The sequence below is a fragment of the Pleurodeles waltl genome, chromosome 3_1 (assembly GCF_031143425.1).
Source record: "Pleurodeles waltl isolate 20211129_DDA chromosome 3_1, aPleWal1.hap1.20221129, whole genome shotgun sequence".
Lineage (NCBI taxonomy): Eukaryota > Metazoa > Chordata > Amphibia > Caudata > Salamandridae > Pleurodeles > Pleurodeles waltl.
In genome coordinates, this window is record NC_090440.1 from 1,938,551,228 (window position 1) to 1,938,572,385 (window position 21,158).

General features: G+C 46.6%; 1 protein-coding gene across 1 annotated transcript in view; it reads right to left on the minus strand.

Moving 5' to 3' along the window:
• PHF12 (PHD finger protein 12) overlaps positions 1-21,158 on the minus strand; it is a 370,276-nt gene that overhangs the window by 14,777 nt on the left and 334,341 nt on the right. The window contains exon 14 of the mRNA XM_069226214.1: positions 4,284-4,422. Coding sequence (XP_069082315.1) covers positions 4,284-4,422 — 139 coding nt within the window. The remainder of the gene's footprint in view (positions 1-4,283; positions 4,423-21,158) is intronic.

Here is a 21,158-nt window from a genome sequence, read left to right on the forward strand (position 1 = left end):
CGAGGCGGCCACAAAGTGGGAAATTATGCACTCCTCACTACACGCTAACTCTGGTCGCCACCTTCAGATTATTTTTTTTTGTCTCTCTCTCTCATCTTCTTGGTGGAGGTGGGTTGCTTGTGAATTCAGAAATGCTTCAAGCTGCGAAACTACACCTGCAGGTAAGAAACTTTACGTTTTGCAGAGAGAATCTTTTCTGGATTCATATGCGGTGCACTGATTTTAAAGCGGTTTTCCTACTGAGGAGGCTGGGCTGAAGATGGGCAAGGACTTGTAAATAAATGTTTTAGCACCTTTTGCCTCACTGGAACATCCTTATTCATTTGTACGTCAACACAGTAATGATTATAAAAGTGTGCACTGATGACCACGTTGCTGCCATGCAGATGTCTTGGAGTATTCAACATAAAGGCTGATAGTTGTGCCCTTTTTCCCAGTTGAGTGTGCTCTGGGTTTCACTGTTAATGTTTGTCCTGCGATTGTGTGACACAGCAGAGTTAATTGTGCAGTCCATCTTGCTATTGTGTTCTTTGTAACTGTAACCCAGTAACTGATAGAGACAGATAATTGTTTAATGTTTTTGTCCTTTCAATGTAGTACATAATGGAATGTCTTGCATCTAATGTGTGCAATGTTCTTTACGCAAAATTCTTTGGGTTTTGGAAAAAACATGTTATTTGAATAGATCGGTTAATGTGAAACTGCAAAACCATATTTGGTTAAAAAAAAAAAAAAAAAAAAAAAAAAACCACATTGTGGATCTGTTCTCATAACAATTCTGTCTTTGTGGGTTTGTAAATAGGGTTCCTGGATTGTGAGTGCTTAAAGCTCACTTTCCCTACATAGAGAAGTAATAGCTACCAGAAAGGCCATCTTTAGGCTTAGCATCTGTAGAGAGAGGCATTACGTAGTGGTTCAAAGGGTTTCTTCATGAGCTGTGTAAGAACTAAATTTAAGTTTCATGTAGGTGCTGCTAATTTTTTGGTGATGCTTTTCTTTTTGCCCCTTCCAAGAATCTCTTGACTACTGGCGCTGTAAAGAAACTTCTTCCCACTTGACTTCTTACATATGTCCCAATAGCTGCCAGATGTACCCTTAAGGAAGCATATGTAAAACTTTCTTGCAAAAGGTGAGTAGGATATTTTAACAGTATTTTCCCTTGTAATCTTTTTGTTTAATTTATTTTCCATACACCATAGTGAACATCTTTTCAATTCTTGTTACTGGTTTTCTCGCTTCCCTTAATACTGACATTTTTTTTTCCTAGTAATTCCATTGGCTCAAATGCGGTGTCTTCAGGAGCCATGCAGTCAGCTTGAAATACTCGGGTTCTGGGTATAGCACCTTCCAATTTTCTATTTATTGTACATCGTGAAGTTTTGGTAATTTTTGAAAATTTACCTGAGATAGATGTACTAGTTCCGAGTACCATGTTTGTCTTGACCATAAGGGTGCAATTAAAAATAATGTCATGTGACTCGTTTAGCATTTGTTGATGACCCTGTGTAGTAGTGGAATTGGGGAAAAGTGTAGGCAAATATCCCTGACCAGTTTATTGAAAGGGTATTCCCTTAAGAGTGAGGGCGTGATTGCCTCAATGCAAAGTTCTGGCATTTTGCATTTCCTGGAGTTGCAAACAGATCTATTGTTTGTGTGCCCCATTTTTTGAAGATATTTTGTATTGTCTTCTGATTGAGCTCCTATCTGTGGGAGCATGAGGCCTGACGGTTTAGTTTGTCTGCCTCGCCATTTTCCTTTCCTGGAAGATGTACAGCTTATGTCCCTTTGAATTGCCCATATCCAGAGTTCTTGAACTAATCAGGACAGTGGGTGAGATTGCGTTCACCTTGCTTGTTGAGGTAAAACATTGCTGTTGTGTTGTCTGTCTGAATTAATATTGTCTTTCCCTGAAAGTGTGTCTGAAACGCTTTCATAGCTGAAAACACGGTCTTAAATTCTAGAAGACCGATGTGTTGTATGCACCCTGATTCTTCCGGACTCCTTGTACCTTCAGTGTGTCCATATGAGCTCCCCAGCCCATATGTGATGCATCTGTTGTTACCGTTACTGATGGGGTGGTTTGTTGAAAAAGTCTTGCTTCTTCTGGGTGACTACAACTAGATCTTCAACTCCCTGTTGCTTGTGACCATTGACTTTGGAGCCACTCTTGTACTGGTCTCATTTGCAGTCTGTTAGAAATGAGGTATCTAGTTGGCAGTCGGTTTGCACCCTGTCCAAGTAGGGACCCTCACTCTAGTCAGGATAAGGAAGATACCCGGTCAAATAACCGCAGCTCACCCCCTTGGTAGCTTGGCACAAGCAGTCAGGCTTATCTCAAAATCAACGTGTGAAGCATTTGCACATAACACACAGTAATAAAGTGAAAACACGACAAAAGTACACCACACCAGTTTTATAAAAATCGCCAATATTTATCTGTGTAAAACAAGACCAAAACTATAAATATCCAACATACAGCGATAAAGATATGAATTTTGCAAGAATTAACTTAAAAAATACAGTTCCTTGAAGTCGATAGCTCCACCTGGGGCTATCACGGCATCGTGAACAACAAATTCAACAGTTCAGGCCGGCTGCAGCGTCGAAGGCCAGCTATGGTGTTGGGAAAACCCGCAAACAGTACCTTGGAAATGCAGGGCGTCGTGATCCTCGCGATGATGTCTGGAAAGTGGCGTCACAGTGTCAGTTCCGGAGGAAGACGTGGTGGTCATCGGGCCCTTAAAGTCACACGCGTTGCAGATCAAAATCTGGTCTGATGAAGTCAGGAGCGCTGGTGTGGAGGGTGTCAGTCGGGGCTGCGCTGTGAAGTGGGACGACGTGCTGTGTCACCAGGTCATGGTGCAGGCAGCAGCGTCGTCGTTGCTGAAGCGATGTTGCCGGTAGGCCCAAGCCAGCAGTGCGGCGCGGGACAGGCACAGTGTGGTGTTCACGGGACGCAGTGCAGACAGGGACGTCTATTGGCGACACTGGAGTCAATGGTGCTGGCGTCGGTGGACTAGGGCTGCGGTGCAGGACGGCGCTTTATGTTCCTAACAAACAGTGTCCACAGGCCACGGTGCAGGCAGCGACGACGGTGTCAGCAGGAGCGTCGTCATCGGGGGTGCCCAGGATGCGGTGTGAGCAAGGCGATGCCAGAGTGCCAGGCCCACAAGTCACAGTGCAAGAAGCAGCTCTGTAGTGGCGTCAGATGGAGTCAGTGAGACCAGGGTTGCGGTGCGAAGCAGGGCAATACTATTCCATGCGGCTTCGGCAGGTCAGTGGTGTCGTTGGCGGCGTTGCAGTGGTTTTTCATCTTAAACAGCACAAAACACAAAGTTCCCAGTGCTGTAGGCATTTGAAACTGAAGTCTTTGATATCCCTGAGACTTTCAACTGGAGGCAAGCTCTACTCCAAACCCTTGGAGAACTCTCTTAAGCAGGATACACAACAAAGTTCACCCTTTGCTCTCTTTTAATGCAGAGGCAGCAACTGCAGGCCAACCCAGAAAAGCACAAAGCAAAGGGGCAGTACTCCTCCTCCAGCTCTTCTCCTTGACAGAAGTTCCTCTTGATCCAAAAAGATTCTAAAAGTCTTTGGGTTTGGGTCCACTACTTATACCCAGTTCTGCCTTTGAAGTTGGCAAACTTCAAAGAAACGTCTCAGTTGTTGACAAGATCCTTGCCCAGGCCTGGCCCCAGACACACACCAGGGGGTCAGAGTCTGCATTGTGTGAGGGCAGGCACAGCCCTTTCAGGTGTAAGTGACCACTCCTCCTTCCCTCTAGCTCAGTTGGCCCATCAAGATATGCAGGCTACAAACCAGCTCCCTTTGTGTCACTGTCTAGAGGGAATTCACAACATCCCAACTGTCAATTTGACCCAGACGTGGAATACACAAGCAGGCAGAGGCACAAAATGGTGTGTATGCCAGCAGCACACAGAACTCTGTAACACATAACCAATGCAAGGCAACACAGATCAAAGGCACTTAGGTCAAATGTAGTACAAGATAAGTTTGAAATGGGGACCTTATACTGTAGCTGTACAGGCAAACAGAATGCAGGGGCTGAAGATCTCTTCCTATACATGGCAATGGCTCATATCACCTGAAGAAAAGCAGCATGCGGATGCAGAAGCTCATTTTGATGGCAGTGAAGTGATACAGAGACTTGATGCTCCAACAAAGGCAGGAATGCGGCATACCAGAGTGTGGGGTGTCAGCCCCAAAGACATCAAACATATCTTTAGATGATGTGTCACAATTCAAGTCAAGGGATCACTTACTTAACACATTCTGCACTTTGGCAACAACACTGCTAGGAGGGGTAGGAGTTGTCTTCTCAGAGAAGTCGCAGGAATAAAGAACATTATCCACAGTTGTTCCGTGTTCACTGTAGTTCAGCAGCTCATAATGTTTTGTATTCTGAGGTAGAAAATATAAATATAATTAACATCTTTAAACTTTAGTAAACTGTATTTTATATCTACCACAGACTTATCAAGAAACAGCAAAGAACACCAGTAAGCATGAACAGCAGCAGCACACATACTCCATGCCATGGAAGAAGTCAGAAAAAGATAAATACATAGCATTATGGTCTAATTCAATACAGGACTGTCGCAACTTAGTCTACAATGTTGGTAGGGGCTCCAAGCCACACTGGCTATTTGCACCATCTCTTACTGTTAAAGCAGGAAGCCCATGCAACAATGCCACTTGTCAGCTCTCCATACATAACAGAATGTATGTTTGGAGAGAGTACATCCACCCAAAACCTTGTCTTACTGAGTGCAAGGCTACCATAAGGCTTCCAAGCGCTGTGGATCAGGATGTGCACCTACCAATCTGAAATTAGTTCATAGCTAGTTAGAATGGCGGCAGGTTTTGAGAAATTTCTTAAATTTGGCTTCATCCGCCTCAGTTCTCAGAGTAATGGATAGTGTATTCCACAGTTTGGGAGAGATATAAGAGAAGGATCTTCCGCCCCATTTGTCCTTCTGACTACGAAGGACTAATAGAAGATCCTTGCTGGAGGATCTTAAAGTCCTACTCGGATTATAGACTGTCAGTAGGGCTCTAATCATATGGGGGCCATTCCCATTTATTGGGCTAGGAGTCATACATAGTAGTTTAAATTTGATTCTATGTTCCACAGGAAGCCAATGTAAGGATGGTTAAAGCTTTCTATTGCCAGAGAGCTGTGCAACCACATTGCTAGGCTTTTTATAGGCGAGGCCGGAATTGGTGGTGGCCCTAGACAGTTTAGCCATCCTAGCAAAGTTTTTGGGGTTGGATTGTTTCCTAAAACAATCATTTCAGTTTTGTCCCCATTTAATTTCAATGAACAGCTTGCCATTCAATGAGCCACTTTTTACAAGCATGGGCCCAGCTGAGACTTGGAGCCTCCATCTGGGGAAAGAGAGACGATAAGCTCTGTATCGTCAGCATAGCAGACAATGAACAAACCAAATTCCTTAACAATGAAGGCTAGTGGTCGGACATTAATATTAAAGAGAGTGGAGCTGAGTGCAGAACCCTGAGGGACCTCACTCTTCAAAAGGACTGTGTAAGGAAATGCCTCCTTGGCATGGTTGCCCCCTGACTTTTTGCCTTTGCTGATGCTATGTTTACAATTGAAAGTGTGCTGAGGCCTGCTAACCAGGCCCCAGCACCAGTGTTCTTTCCCTAACCTGTACTTTTGTATCCACAATTGGCAGACCCTGGCAGCCAGATAAGTCCCTTGTAACTGGTACTTCTAGTACCAAGGGCCCTGATGCCAAGGAAGGTCTCTAAGGGCTGCAGCATGGCTTATGCCACCCTGGAGACCTCTCACTCAGCACAGACACACTGCTTGCCAGCTTGTGTGTGCTAGTGAGGACAAAACGAGTAAGTCGACATGGCACTCCCCTCAGGGTGCCATGCCAGCCTCTCACTGCCTATGCAGTATAGGTAAGACACCCCTCTAGCAGGCCTTACAGCCCTAAGGCAGGGTGCACTATACCATAGGTGAGGGTACCAGTGCATGAGCATGGTACCCCTACAGTGTCTAAACAAAACCTTAGACATTGTAAGTGCAGGGTAGCCATAAGAGTATATGGTCTGGGAGTCTGTCAAACACAAACTCCACAGCACCATAATGGCTACACTGAAAACTGGGAAGTTTGGTATCAAACTTCTCAGCACAATAAATGCACACTGATGCCAGTGTACATTTTATTGTAAAATACACCACAGAGGGCACCTTAGAGGTGCCCCCTGAAACTTAACCGACTATCTGTGTAGGCTGACTAGTTTTAGCAGCCTGCCACAAACCGAGACATGTTGCTGGCCCCATGGGGAGAGTGCCTTTGTCACTCTGAGGCCAGTAACAAAGCCTGCACTGGGTGGAGATGCTAACACCTCCCCCAGGCAGGAATTGTCACACCTGGCGGTGAGCCTCAAAGGCTCACCTCCTTTGTGCCAACCCAGCAGGACACTCCAGCTAGTGGAGTTGCCCGCCCCCTCCGGCCAGGCCCCACTTTTGGCGGCAAGGCCGGAGAAAATAATGAGAAAAACAAGGAGGAGTCACTGGCCAGTCAGGACAGCCCCTAAGGTGTCCTGAGCTGAGGTGACTCTAACTTTTAGAAATCCTCCATCTTGCAGATGGAGGATTCCCCCAATAGGGTTAGGATTGTGACCCCCCTCCCCTTGGGAGGAGGCACAAAGAGGGTGTACCCACCCTCAGGGCTAGTAGCCATTGGCTACTAACCCCCCAGACCTAAACACGCCCTTAAATTTAGTATTTAAGGGCTACCCTGAACCCTAGAAAATCAGATTCCTGCAACTACCAGAAGAAGGACTGCCTAGCTGAAAACCCCTGCAGCGGAAGACCAGAAGACGACAACTGCCTTGGCTCCAGAAACTCACCGGCCTGTCTCCTGCCTTCCAAAGATCCTGCTCCAGCGACGCCTTCCGAAGGGACCAGCGACCTCGACATCCTCTGAGGACTGCCCCTGCTTCGAAAAGACAAGAAACTCCCGAGGACAGCGGACCTGCTCCAAGAAAAGCTGCAACTTTGTTTCCAGCAGCTTTGAAAGAACCCTGCAAGCTCCCCGCAAGAAGCGTGAGACTTGCAACACTGCACCCGGCGACCCCGACTCGGCTGGTGGAGATCCGACGCCTCAGGAGGGACCCCAGGACTACTCTGATACTGTGAGTACCAAAACCTGTCCCCCCTGAGCCCCCACAGCGCCGCCTGCAGAGGGAATCCCGAGGCTTCCCCTGACCGCGACTCTTTGAACCTAAAGTCCCGACGCCTGGGAGAGACCCTGCACCCGCAGCCCCCAGGACCTGAAGGACCGGACTTTCACTGGAGAAGCGACCCCCAGGAGTCCCTCTCCCTTGCCCAAGTGGAGGTTTCCCCGAGGAATCCCCCCCTTGCCTGCCTGCAGCGCTGAAGAGATCCCGAGATCTCTCATAGACTAACACTGCGAACCCGACGCTTGTTTCTACACTGCACCCGGCCGCCCCCACGCCGCTGAGGGTGAAATTTCGGTGTGGACCTGTGTCCCCCCCGGTGCCCTACAAAACCCCCCTGGTCTGCCCTCCGAAGACGCGGGTACTTACCTGCAAGCAGACCGGAACCGGGGCACCCCCTTCTCTCCATTCTAGCCTATGTGTTTTGGGCACCACTTTGAACTCTGCACCTGACCGGCCCTGAGCTGCTGGTGTGGTGACTTTGGGGTTGCTCTGAACCCCCAACGGTGGGCTACCTTGGACCAAGAACTAAGCCCTGTAAGTGTCTTACTTACCTGGTTAACCTAACAAATACTTACCTCCCCTAGGAACTGTGAAAATTGCACTAAGTGTCCACTTTTAAAACAGCTATTTGTGAATAACTTGAAAAGTATACATGCAATTTTGATGATTTGAAGTTCCTAAAGTACTTACCTGCAATACCTTTCGAATGAGATATTACATGTAGAATTTGAACCTGTGGTTCTTAAAATAAACTAAGAAAAGATATTTTTCTATATAAAAACCTATTGGCTGGATTTGTCTCTGAGTGTGTGTACCTCATTTATTGTCTATGTGTATGTACAACAAATGCTTAACACTACTCCTTGGATAAGCCTACTGCTCGACCACACTACCACAAAATAGAGCATTAGTATTATCTATTTTTACCACTATTTTACCTCTAAGGGGAACCCTTGGACTCTGTGCATGCTATTCCTTACTTTGAAATAGCACATACAGAGCCAACTTCCTACATTGGTGGATCAGCGGTGGGGTACAAGACTTTGCATTTGCTGGACTACTCAGCCAATACCTGATCACACGACAAATTCCAAAATTGTCATTAGAAATTGATTTTTGCAATTTGAAAAGTTTTCTAAATTCTTAAAAGACCTGCTAGGGCCTTGTGTTAGATCCTGTTTAGCATTTCTTTTAGAGTTTAAAAGTTTGTAAAAGTTTGAATTAGATTCTAGAACCAGTTGTAGATTCTTAAAAAGTATTCCAACTTTTAGAAGCAAAATGTCTAGCACAGATGTGACTGTGGTGGAACTCGACACCACACCTTACCTCCATCTTAAGATGAGGGAGCTAAGGTCACTCTGTAAAATAAAGAAAATAACAATGGGCCCCAAACCTACCAAAATACAGCTCCAGGAGCTTTTGGCAGAGTTTGAAAAGGCCAACCCCTCTGAGGGTGGCAACTCAGAGGAAGAGGATAGTGACTTGGAGGAAAATTCCCCCCTACCAGTCCTATCTAGGGAGAACAGGGTCCCTCAAACCCTGACTCCAAAAATAATAGTCAGAGATGCTGGTTCCCTCACAGGAGAGACCAACACCTCTGAAATCACTGAGGATAGCCCCAGTGAAGAGGACATCCAGTTAGCCAGGATGGCCAAAAGATTGGCTTTGGAAAGACAGATCCTAGCCATAGAGAGGGAAAGACAAGAGATGGGCCTAGGACCCATCAATGGTGGCAGCAACATAAATAGGGTCAGAGATTCTCCTGACATGTTGAAAATCCCTAAAGGGATTGTAACTAAATATGAAGATGGTGATGACATCACCAAGTGGTTCACAGCTTTTGAGAGGGCTTGTGTAACCAGAAAAGTGAACAGATCTCACTGGGGTGCTCTCCTTTGGGAAATGTTCACTGGAAAGTGTAGGGATAGACTCCTCACACTCTCTGGAAAAGATGCAGAATCTTATGACCTCATGAAGGGTACCCTGATTGAGGGCTTTGGATTCTCCACTGAGGAGTACAGGATTAGGTTCAGGGGGGCTCAAAAATCCTCGAGCCAGACCTGGGTTGACTTTGTTGACTACTCAGTGAAAACACTAGATGGTTGGATTCAAGGCAGTGGTGTAAGTAATTATGATGGGCTGTACAATTTATTTGTGAAAGAACACCTGTTAAGTAATTGTTTCAATGATAAACTGCATCAGCATCTGGTAGACCTAGGACCAATTTCTCCCCAAGAATTGGGAAAGAAGGCGGACCATTGGGTCAAGACAAGGGTGTCCAAGACTTCAACAGGGGGTGACCAAAAGAAAGGGGTCACAAAGACTCCCCAGGGGAAGGGTGATGAGACAACCAAAACTAAAAATAGTAAAGAGTCTTCTACAGGCCCCCAAAAACCTGCACAGGAGGGTGGGCCCAGAGCCTCTTCACAAAACAATGGGTACAAGGGTAAAAACTTTGATCCCAAAAAGGCCTGGTGTCATAGCTGTAAACAGCATGGACACCAAACTGGAGACAAGGCCTGTCCCAAGAAAGGTTCCACTCCAAACTCCCATCCAGGTAACACTGGTATGGCTAGTCTCCAAGTGGGATCAACAGTGTGCCCAGAGCAAATCAGGGTCCACACTGAAGCTACTCTAGTTTCTGAGGGTGGGGTGGATTTAGCCACACTAGCTGTCTGGCCGCCTAACATGCAAAAATACAGACAGCAGCTCTTAATTAATGGGACTAGAATAGAGGGCCTGAGGGATACAGGTGCCAGTGTCACCATGGTGACAGAGAAACTGGTTTCCCCTGGCCAATACCTGACTGGAAAAACCTACACAGTCACCAACGCTGACAATCAGAGAAAAGTACATCCCATGGCAATGGTTACTTTAGAATGGGGAGGGGTCAATGGCCTGAAACAGGTGGTGGTCTCCTCAAATATCCCAGTGGACTGTCTGCTTGGAAATGACCTGGAGTCCTCAGCATGGGCTGAGGTAGAGCTAAAATCCCATGCAGCAATGCTGGGTATCCCTGAACTGGTGTGTGTGAAAACAAGAGCACAGTGCAAGGCACAGGGTGAACAAGTAGAGCTGGAGTCTGGAAGAATGGCCCAGCCTACCAAGAGGAAAGGAAAGTCAGTTGGGAAACCAACTGCAACACAGCAAAAGAAAGGGAACCTCTCTTCTCAGGAAGAAGTTCTGCCCTCTGAGGGAACTGAGCCTTTGGAGCTTGAACCTTATCAGGTTGAGCTCTTGGGCCCAGGGGGACCCTCAAGGGAGGAGCTGTGTAAGGGACAAGAAACCTGTCCCTCTCTTGAAGGCCTTAGGCAGCAAGCTGCTGAAGAGTCCACAGGCAAGAAAAATGGAACGCATAGGGTCTATTGGGAAGATGGACTCCTGTACACTGAGGCCAGAGACCCCAAACCTGGTGCCACTAGGAGAATGGTAGTGCCTCAGCTGTTCAGGAAGTTCATCCTAACATTGGCCCATGACATTCCCCTTGCTGGACATTTGGGACAAACCAAGACGTGGGAGAGGTTAGTCAACCACTTCTACTGGCCCAATATGTCCAACATGGTTAAGGAGTTTTGCCTCTCCTGCCCCACCTGTCAAGCCAGTGGTAAGACAGGTGGGCATCCAAAGGCCCCCCTCATTCCACTTCCAGTGGTGGGGGTGCCCTTTGAAAGAGTGGGTGTGGACATAGTTGGTCCACTAGAACCTCCCACAGCCTCAGGAAATATGTATATCCTGGTAGTAGTGGATCATGCTACCAGGTACCCTGAAGCTATTCCCCTTAGGTCGACTACTGCCCCTGCAGTAGCCAAGGCCCTCATTGGTATCTTTACCAGAGTGGGTTTCCCTAAGGAGGTGGTGTCTGACAGAGGTACCAACTTCATGTCAGCATACCTAAAACATATGTGGAATGAGTGTGGAGTGACTTATAAATTCACTACACCATACCATCCACAAACTAATGGCTTGGTTGAGAGATTCAACAAGACATTAAAAGGCATGATCATGGGGCTCCCAGAAAAGCTCAAAAGGAGATGGGATGTCCTCTTGCCATGTCTGCTTTTCGCTTACAGGGAGGTGCCACAGAAGGGAGTAGGATTCTCACCCTTTGAACTTCTGTTTGGTCATCCTGTAAGGGGACCACTTGCCCTTGTTAAAGAAGGCTGGGAGAGACCTCTCCATGAGCCTAAACAGGACATAGTGGACTATGTACTTGGCCTTCGCTCTAGAATGGCAGAGTACATGGAAAAGGCAACCAAAAACCTTGAGGCCAGCCAACAGCTCCAGAAGTTTTGGTATGACCAAAAGGCTGCACTGGTTGAGTTCCAACCAGGGCAGAAAGTCTGGGTTCTGGAGCCTGTGGCTCCCAGGGCACTCCAGGACAAATGGAGTGGCCCTTACCCAGTACTAGAAAGGAAGAGTCAGGTCACCTACCTGGTGGACCTGGGCACAAGCAGGAGCCCCAAGAGGGTGATCCATGTGAACCGCCTTAAGCTCTTCCATGACAGGGCTGATGTGAATCTGTTGATGGTAACAGATGAGGATCAGGAGGCAGAGAGTGAACCTCTCCCTGATCTTCTGTCATCAGACCCAAAAGATGGCACAGTAGATGGAGTGATCTACTCAGACACCCTCTCTGGCCAACAGCAAGCTGATTGTAGGAGAGTCCTACAACAGTTTCCTGAACTCTTCTCCTTAACCCCTGGTCAGACACACCTGTGTACCCATGATGTGGACACAGGAGACAGCATGCCTGTCAAGAACAAAATCTTTAGACAGTCTGACCATGTTAAGGAAAGCATCAAGGTGGAAGTCCACAAGATGCTGGAATTGGGGGTGATTGAGCGCTCTGACAGCCCCTGGGCTAGCCCAGTGGTCTTAGTCCCCAAACCTCACACCAAAGATGGAAAGAAAGAGATGAGGTTTTGTGTGGACTACAGAGGGCTCAATTCTGTCACCAAGACAGATGCTCATCCAATTCCAAGAGCTGATGAGCTCATAGACAAATTAGGTGCTGCCAAATTCCTAAGTACCTTTGACTTGACAGCAGGGTACTGGCAAATAAAAATGGCACCTGGAGCAAAAGAGAAAACAGCATTCTCCACACCTGATGGGCATTATCAGTTTACTGTTATGCCCTTTGGTTTAAAGAATGCCCCTGCCACCTTCCAAAGGTTGGTGAATCAAGTCCTTGCTGGCTTGGAGTCCTTTAGCACAGCTTATCTCGATGATATTGCTGTCTTTAGCTCCACCTGGCAGGATCACCTGGTCCACCTGAGGAAGGTTTTGAAGGCTCTGCAATCTGCAGGCCTCTCTATCAAGGCATCCAAATGCCAGATAGGGCAGGGAACTGTGGTTTACTTGGGACACCTTGTAGGTGGAGGCCAAGTTCAGCCACTCCAACCCAAGATCCAGACTATTCTGGACTGGGTAGCTCCAAAAACCCAGACTCAAGTCAGGGCATTCCTTGGCTTGACTGGGTATTACAGGAGGTTTGTGAAGGGATATGGATCCATTGTGACAGCCCTCACTGAACTCACCTCCAAGAAAATGCCCAAGAAAGTGAACTGGACTGTGGAATGCCAACAGGCCTTTGACACCCTGAAACAGGCAATGTGCTCAGCACCAGTTCTCAAAGCTCCAGATTATTCTAAGCAGTTCATTGTGCAGACTGATGCCTCTGAACATGGGATAGGGGCAGTTTTGTCCCAAACAAATGATGATGGCCTTGACCAGCCTGTTGCTTTCATTAGCAGGAGGTTACTCCCCAGGGAGCAGCGTTGGAGTGCCATTGAGAGGGAGGCCTTTGCTGTGGTTTGGTCCCTGAAGAAGCTGAGACCATACCTCTTTGGGACTCACTTCCTAGTTCAAACTGACCACAGACCTCTCAAATGGCTGATGCAAATGAAAGGTGAAAATCCTAAACTGTTGAGGTGGTCCATCTCCCTACAGGGAATGGACTTTATAGTGGAACACAGACCTGGGACTGCCCATGCCAATGCAGATGGCCTTTCCAGGTTCTTCCACTTAGAAAATGAAGACTCTCTTGGGAAAGGTTAGTCTCATCCTCTTTCGTTTGGGGGGGGGGTTGTGTAAGGAAATGCCTCCTTGGCATGGTTGCCCCCTGACTTTTTGCCTTTGCTGATGCTATGTTTACAATTGAAAGTGTGCTGAGGCCTGCTAACCAGGCCCCAGCACCAGTGTTCTTTCCCTAACCTGTACTTTTGTATCCACAATTGGCAGACCCTGGCAGCCAGATAAGTCCCTTGTAACTGGTACTTCTAGTACCAAGGGCCCTGATGCCAAGGAAGGTCTCTAAGGGCTGCAGCATGGCTTATGCCACCCTGGAGACCTCTCACTCAGCACAGACACACTGTTTGCCAGCTTGTGTGTGCTAGTGAGGACAAAACGAGTAAGTCGACATGGCACTCCCCTCAGGGTGCCATGCCAGCCTCTCACTGCCTATGCAGTATAGGTAAGACACCCCTCTAGCAGGCCTTACAGCCCTAAGGCAGGGTGCACTATACCATAGGTGAGGGTACCAGTGCATGAGCATGGTACCCCTACAGTGTCTAAACAAAACCTTAGACATTGTAAGTGCAGGGTAGCCATAAGAGTATATGGTCTGGGAGTCTGTCAAACACAAACTCCACAGCACCATAATGGCTACACTGAAAACTGGGAAGTTTGGTATCAAACTTCTCAGCACAATAAATGCACACTGATGCCAGTGTACATTTTATTGTAAAATACACCACAGAGGGCACCTTAGAGGTGCCCCCTGAAACTTAACCGACTATCTGTGTAGGCTGACTAGTTTTAGCAGCCTGCCACAAACCGAGACATGTTGCTGGCCCCATGGGGAGAGTGCCTTTGTCACTCTGAGGCCAGTAACAAAGCCTGCACTGGGTGGAGATGCTAACACCTCCCCCAGGCAGGAATTGTCACACCTGGCGGTGAGCCTCAAAGGCTCACCTTCTTTGTGCCAACCCAGCAGGACACTCCAGCTAGTGGAGTTGCCCGCCCCCTCCGGCCAGGCCCCACTTTTGGCGGCAAGGCCGGAGAAAATAATGAGAAAAACAAGGAGGAGTCACTGGCCAGTCAGGACAGCCCCTAAGGTGTCCTGAGCTGAGGTGACTCTAACTTTTAGAAATCCTCCATCTTGCAGATGGAGGATTCCCCCAATAGGGTTAGGATTGTGACCCCCTCCCCTTGGGAGGAGGCACAAAGAGGGTGTACCCACCCTCAGGGCTAGTAGCCATTGGCTACTAACCCCCCAGACCTAAACACGCCCTTAAATTTAGTATTTAAGGGCTACCCTGAACCCTAGAAAATCAGATTCCTGCAACTACCAGAAGAAGGACTGCCTAGCTGAAAACCCCTGCAGCGGAAGACCAGAAGACGACAACTGCCTTGGCTCCAGAAACTCACCGGCCTGTCTCCTGCCTTCCAAAGATCCTGCTCCAGCGACGCCTTCCGAAGGGACCAGCGACCTCGACATCCTCTGAGGACTGCCCCTGCTTCGAAAAGACAAGAAACTCCCGAGGACAGCGGACCTGCTCCAAGAAAAGCTGCAACTTTGTTTCCAGCAGCTTTGAAAGAACCCTGCAAGCTCCCCGCAAGAAGCGTGAGACTTGCAACACTGCACCCGGCGACCCCGACTCGGCTGGTGGAGATCCGACGCCTCAGGAGGGACCCCAGGACTACTCTGATACTGTGAGTACCAAAACCTGTCCCCACTGAGCCCCCACAGCGCCGCCTGCAGAGGGAATCCCGAGGCTTCCCCTGACCGCGACTCTTTGAACCTAAAGTCCCGACGCCTGGGAGAGACCCTGCACCCGCAGCCCCCAGGACCTGAGGGACCGGACTTTCACTGGAGAAGCGACCCCCAGGAGTCCCTCTCCCTTGCCCAAGTGGAGGTTTCCCCGAGGAATCCCCCCCTTGCCTGCCTGCAGCGCTGAAGAGATCCCGAGATCTCTCATAGACTAACACTGCGAACCCGACGCTTGTTTCTACACTGCACCCGGCCGCCCCCGCGCCGCTGAGGGTGAAATTTCGGTGTGGACCTGTGTCCCCCCCGGTGCCCTACAAAACCCCCCTGGTCTGCCCTCCGAAGACGCGGGTACTTACCTGCAAGCAGACCGGAACCGGGGCACCCCCTTCTCTCCATTCTAGCCTATGTGTTTTGGGCACCACTTTGAACTCTGCACCTGACCGGCCCTGAGCTGCTGGTGTGGTGACTTTGGGGTTGCTCTGAACCCCCAACGGTGGGCTACCTTGGACCAAGAACTAAGCCCTGTAAGTGTCTTACTTACCTGGTTAACCTAACAAATACTTACCTCCCCTAGGAACTGTGAAAATTGCACTAAGTGTCCACTTTTAAAACAGCTATTTGTGAATAACTTGAAAAGTATACATGCAATTTTGATGATTTGAAGTTCCTAAAGTACTTACCTGCAATACCTTTCGAATGAGATATTACATGTAGAATTTGAACCTGTGGTTCTTAAAATAAACTAAGAAAAGATATTTTTCTATATAAAAACCTATTGGCTGGATTTGTCTCTGAGTGTGTGTACCTCATTTATTGTCTATGTGTATGTACAACAAATGCTTAACACTACTCCTTGGATAAGCCTACTGCTCGACCACACTACCACAAAATAGAGCATTAGTATTATCTATTTTTACCACTATTTTACCTCTAAGGGGAACCCTTGGACTCTGTGCATGCTATTCCTTACTTTGAAATAGCACATACAGAGCCAACTTCCTACAGACCATGTCAGAGTAATAGAGAAGATCCCAGACCTGAAATGATCTATCTGTTAAAAATGACAGAAACCAGTCTAGGGCAGTACCTCTTATGCAAATCTCCTTCAACCTGAGCCCCAGTATCCGATGGTCAACCATATCAAAAGCTGAACTCAGGTCGAGGAGAATAATGGCAGCCACTTCTCCCTTATTTAGGATTTGTTTGACCTTTTCTGTGACTACTAATAATGCTGACTCCATGCTGTGCTTCGCACGGAATCCAATTTGACAATCATCCAGAAGCATATTAGCCTATCAATAAATAGAGAGATAGCATTTAATATGTTTTTCTAAAATGTTCCAAAATATCAACAGCAGAGAGATAGGTCTAACAGGCGGGGTCAAGATTTGTAGGTTTTTTTTTTGTTTGTTTTTTAAACAAAGGTTTGACCAACACAGGTTTCCATTACCGTGGGACTGGCTGTGGAAATAGAGATGTTTAATAATTCTCCTATTACAGGTAATATTTGTTGTCTGAGGAGGAACCCGGTTTAATGGGGAGCTCGATTTCACCTTCCCAAACAACTCTGGGAGTGCTTCTTCCGTTATTAAAGGAAAGTTCTGGAGACAATCTGTCCCTTCTATCAATGAGTGAGTTTTGTGACCAATGCAGGAGGCTACTATAATTTTTTGTAATTCACTGTAAATGTTGCAACCTTATTTCGAAAATAAAGTAGCTAGCTCATTACAGCGACTGAGGGATTGGGTAATTAACTCCCATTTTTGTAATACGATATTTTACTATCTGAAATAGTTCCTTAGGAGCATTAGCTGCTTTACCAAAAAAGATGTTCATAAAAGGCACCATGTGCCCTTTTTATCTCGTGATAACGCCGAGTGGTAGCCCGGTAAGCCAAATTTAAAAATCGGATCATATTTCCTACTATCCTCTCTCTCCAGTTCTTTACACTCCCTTTTTAGGGAGATTAAAGAATCATTAAACCAAGTCGGCAATTTTCTTACATCCTTTTTTGTATATTAACTATAGGGATCACATTATCCAGGGAGTTATTGATTCACCCAGGAACCAAAATATTAGCATCCTGGGGATCTTTTCCTAGGTTTGGTCTTGAACTGGCAAGTACAGATAGCCAGGTGTCTTAAGTTTAGACCATCTCCAGCCTAGGTTCACAGAAAGTTTAGTTCCCGTTGGAGGTGCAGGCCCTTCCAGCGTAAAAGAAATGTGAGCTTTGTCGGTTCAGACCACTGGGTGAGGGATTTTAATTTTACGGCCCTGTTCATTACTAAAAACAGGATCAAAAAGTTGCCATTTAACATGAGTGGACCCTTCTACCCTTTGAGTGAGAAGCATACAGCCCAGGTCCTGAAGAAAAATTGTGATCAAGGGATTATTAACTTCCTCCAAGTGCAAATTAAAATCTCCTAACAAAGTAAAATCCAGTCCTTCTGTTATATGGCCAGCGACTGTATGAAGCTGGCCTGGTGTGTGGTGGACACCTATGATGTTTGCACCTTATACCAGGGTCCAGGAAACCCCTATTAGTTTGTGAACAGTGTCTAGGAAGCCAGGGCTCTTTAGTGGAAGCTATGGTGAGCAGCCAAAACTTATTTAGGAGCGTAAAGCACTTGCAATACCAGAGTAGTCACACTGTAACTTATCTCATATGAAAGGAACAAAACAGTGTTGCAAAAATAAAGGTACTTTATTACAGTAACACTGAACTAGATTACTTATGGGCAACCCAACTGCAGGTAAGTATACACTATATATACACACGGTAAGTCTTAGGAATCAGCATAGAAAAACAAGCATTTGCAAGAAATAGTAGAAAAAAGCTAGGTCCCTATAAGGGGGACCAAACCATAAACTAAAATAGTGGAATGCGAAGTTAGGTCACCCACCCAAGGATGTGTAGTAGTTAGTATGGAGCTTGGAGAACTTGAACCCCAAGAGGTGGGTACCTAGAGGACCCCCAGCGATCATGAGAGCAGAGGTAAGTTACTTGGTCTCCCCATAGACTAACAAGGGGACTTTGAAGAGGAAGATTGAAAGACCAGGACCAGCCCAGTGGAACCCAATAACAGATCCCGGAGGAAGAGGACCAAGTCAAGAAGACCAAGTCAACCCTTGGAGGGGAGTCTGGGTTGAGCGTCAGCAGTCAGGAGAGCCAGCAGAAGAAGTCATAACCCCCACAGGCAACCCACTGGTAACAGGCACAGTAAGTTGTAGTGCGACCCAGTCAGCCACCTGGAGAGGAGTCCCACGTCACTGGAGAAGCAGAGAGGGGACTGTCCTTGCAAGGATGAAGTGCTGGAGGCCAAGGCTACTTGAAGCCTGAAGATCCCTCGGAGCAGGAGTCAGCAAACCTTGGTTGCTGCAAGAGTTGCAGTGCACAGGGATTTTGTCCTTCAAGAAGAGGCAAGGGCTCACTGTCTCTCAAGATGGATAGAAGGTAGAGAGGACCAGGAGGACCACTCAGGTCCAACATCTGTGTTAGAGGATCCACAAAGTTCCAGTGGCAAGCAAATCCCTGCACCCGGACGTCGTTGCCTTAGGTGCCTGCAGAAACTCTTAAGTCACACCGGGCCACATACCATGGCTCATAGATGATGGTATCTCTAAGGTTAGAACCCCGTCGTTTTAGAGTGTGTAGTGCAGTGCACATGTTTCATTGTTTAAACTACCCATACTCTAATACAGAAGTATTCTCGTTTCAGTGTTCCTTCTCCTTTTTTAGGATTCTAGAAGTGGATAATCTCCAGTTTTCAATGAACTCACCCTGTATAGAAGAGTTGGGTTACTATCTCTTGATCTTGCATGGAATGCATGCGGATGCATAACTCCTGCTCAGTATAGGTTAGGTGCATAAGGCTCTTTAGAGGTCCTGATGAAGTCTGCACATCTTGTAGGTACATGAAACATGTCGACCTAGAATAGACACAGTGGCTCAGTAAATGCCTGTGTGTCATGTAATGTTTTACAATTGGGTTAGGGTTCCCTCAACATATTTTTTAACATTTTCTGTCCCAAGATCCCATTAAGAACAGCGAAAATCAAAGTGCTAACTCCCACTGCGAGATTGAGCCCACCTGGTGGGGAGCACCACAACAGGTGAGGACCTGATGACAACGCATGCCACATAATTAGCACGCTTCTATAAGAAAACACGCACTGTCCGTGGTGAGCACTAAGGAGCAGGGCATAGAGACTGCTTGTTTTAGAAAACATCCTCCCCTTTTGGCTTATGTGTATATGTTTGAGGAAACAGAGCTTTTACCACACAACTAATTCCCTCCCCTCTCATTGGTTGTAGCACTTTTGACAGCCCCACATTTGGTTTTATCTTAGGTACATTTCTGAAGCAGCACCTTGCATAACAAAAATGTTCCTACAAAAAACATACCTCATTATATTTCAAAGCCCACGGAAAATAAAGAGAAACAATGAGAAAGACTTTTAATCTTTAAAAAATACAATACTGGAAGAAAACACACTCATGAGATATGTTATATTTTGTTAGGTAACACAGATCCATATAAACGATGTACAAATGCTGTGTCCAATGTTTTCCTGACTTAGGATGCCCTTTGCAGTTCTGGGATTCTTACTGGCCAGAGTCCAAGGTGATTTGATGTCAATGTCTTTAGTTAGAAAATGTCTATCAGATGGAGTGTAGTACTGGTTCATGTTGGATAATGGGCTGAATCAGACGTGTCAGGCATTATCAGCAATTGTTCAAGTGCAAAAGTATTTATACGCATGAAAGGCCTCTGATCATTGTTCCAATGCTAAGCACAGTGATCATTCTTCAGAGTCAGGAGGCTATTATCAGAGTCATTATCAGATTATATGACTGATGCAATGTTGAACGCAAGAGAGTATTATGTTTAAGCTAACTTCTAAATAATTTTGAAAATGCATGTTTGTGAAATCAGATGTGTGTGATGTATATATGTGCACATGTAAGATCGTGCAGTTTGTACAATTGTACTAAACTTCCCTTTATTTGATTTTCTGGCCTACACATCGGTCATTCCTCACAACCCTACAGAGGTATTTCACAATATTTTATTGATCAGCCAGTGGAGCATCAGACAGATAGGCTCAATGTGCAACTAAAATACCCCCACTCATATCGGGTGGTGGTCACCACTTTCTTAATTCGCCAGTACATTTAATTGACAAAAGAGCTTTTCATTATCAGCTGAGAGATGATGACATACCAAGAACACTGTTTCCCTGAATGCTGGGAAAAAGCATAGGAGCAGAGACTATTACTAAGGGTGCTGACCTCTCTGTTGCTCCCAAGTTGAAGATGGAGCTGAATTACTCTTACAGGTAAAAGGTAAACCGAGCAAGAGAAAACCAACCACTGGCCAGCTGACATCTGCCCTGAAGACAGACTTAGCATGTGCAAGTCTCACCAGGATCTGCAGCCCAGTAGACCTGTACTAGAAACCTAAAGGAACCCCCAAGATCATGAGAAATGCCAAGTGAACCCAAAAGAATGGGTATTTACCTGGTGTGCCTTCACCTCCCTCTTTTACTTCCCATGTTTGACCTGTGCCCTATACACCTTCACAATCCTCTGGCATAAGTTGAAACGCTTAATACTTCTCAGATAACTGAATTTCTAGTTTCAGAGCAACACTAATGTTTCATCCTTTTCACAGGGAACCGGAGACTCCTTCCTGGACCTGGAGCTCAACTCTGGACCTAGGCTTTGCAGCTCACAAAGGAGAAGTTGCAAGTGGCCATTGTGCACAGAGAACTAGAAAGACTGGATTCTGGACAGTCTTCTCTGAGATAGGGAATGCTCAATTTTATGCATTACACTTGCATAGTGAAAATGCCTTATATTTTGGCAGAGAAAAAGAGCTTTACATGAAATATGCACAAATGAGTGGCAGGAAACCAAAGAGGAGATGTAGCTCTTCCACCAATGATATGAAGGGCACATATGAACACCTACAGACTTACAATGGAAAGAATGCATAAACATACCAGCAAGTGGTTGGTGTTTTGTGCCATGATTCATTGTCACTATTGATTGAGGTGAAAACGCAAGACTAAGTAGGTAAGTATTCAAGTAACCCATTACGCACCCCCTTCGAATGCCTGTACTACAAGGCCATTCTAATGACAA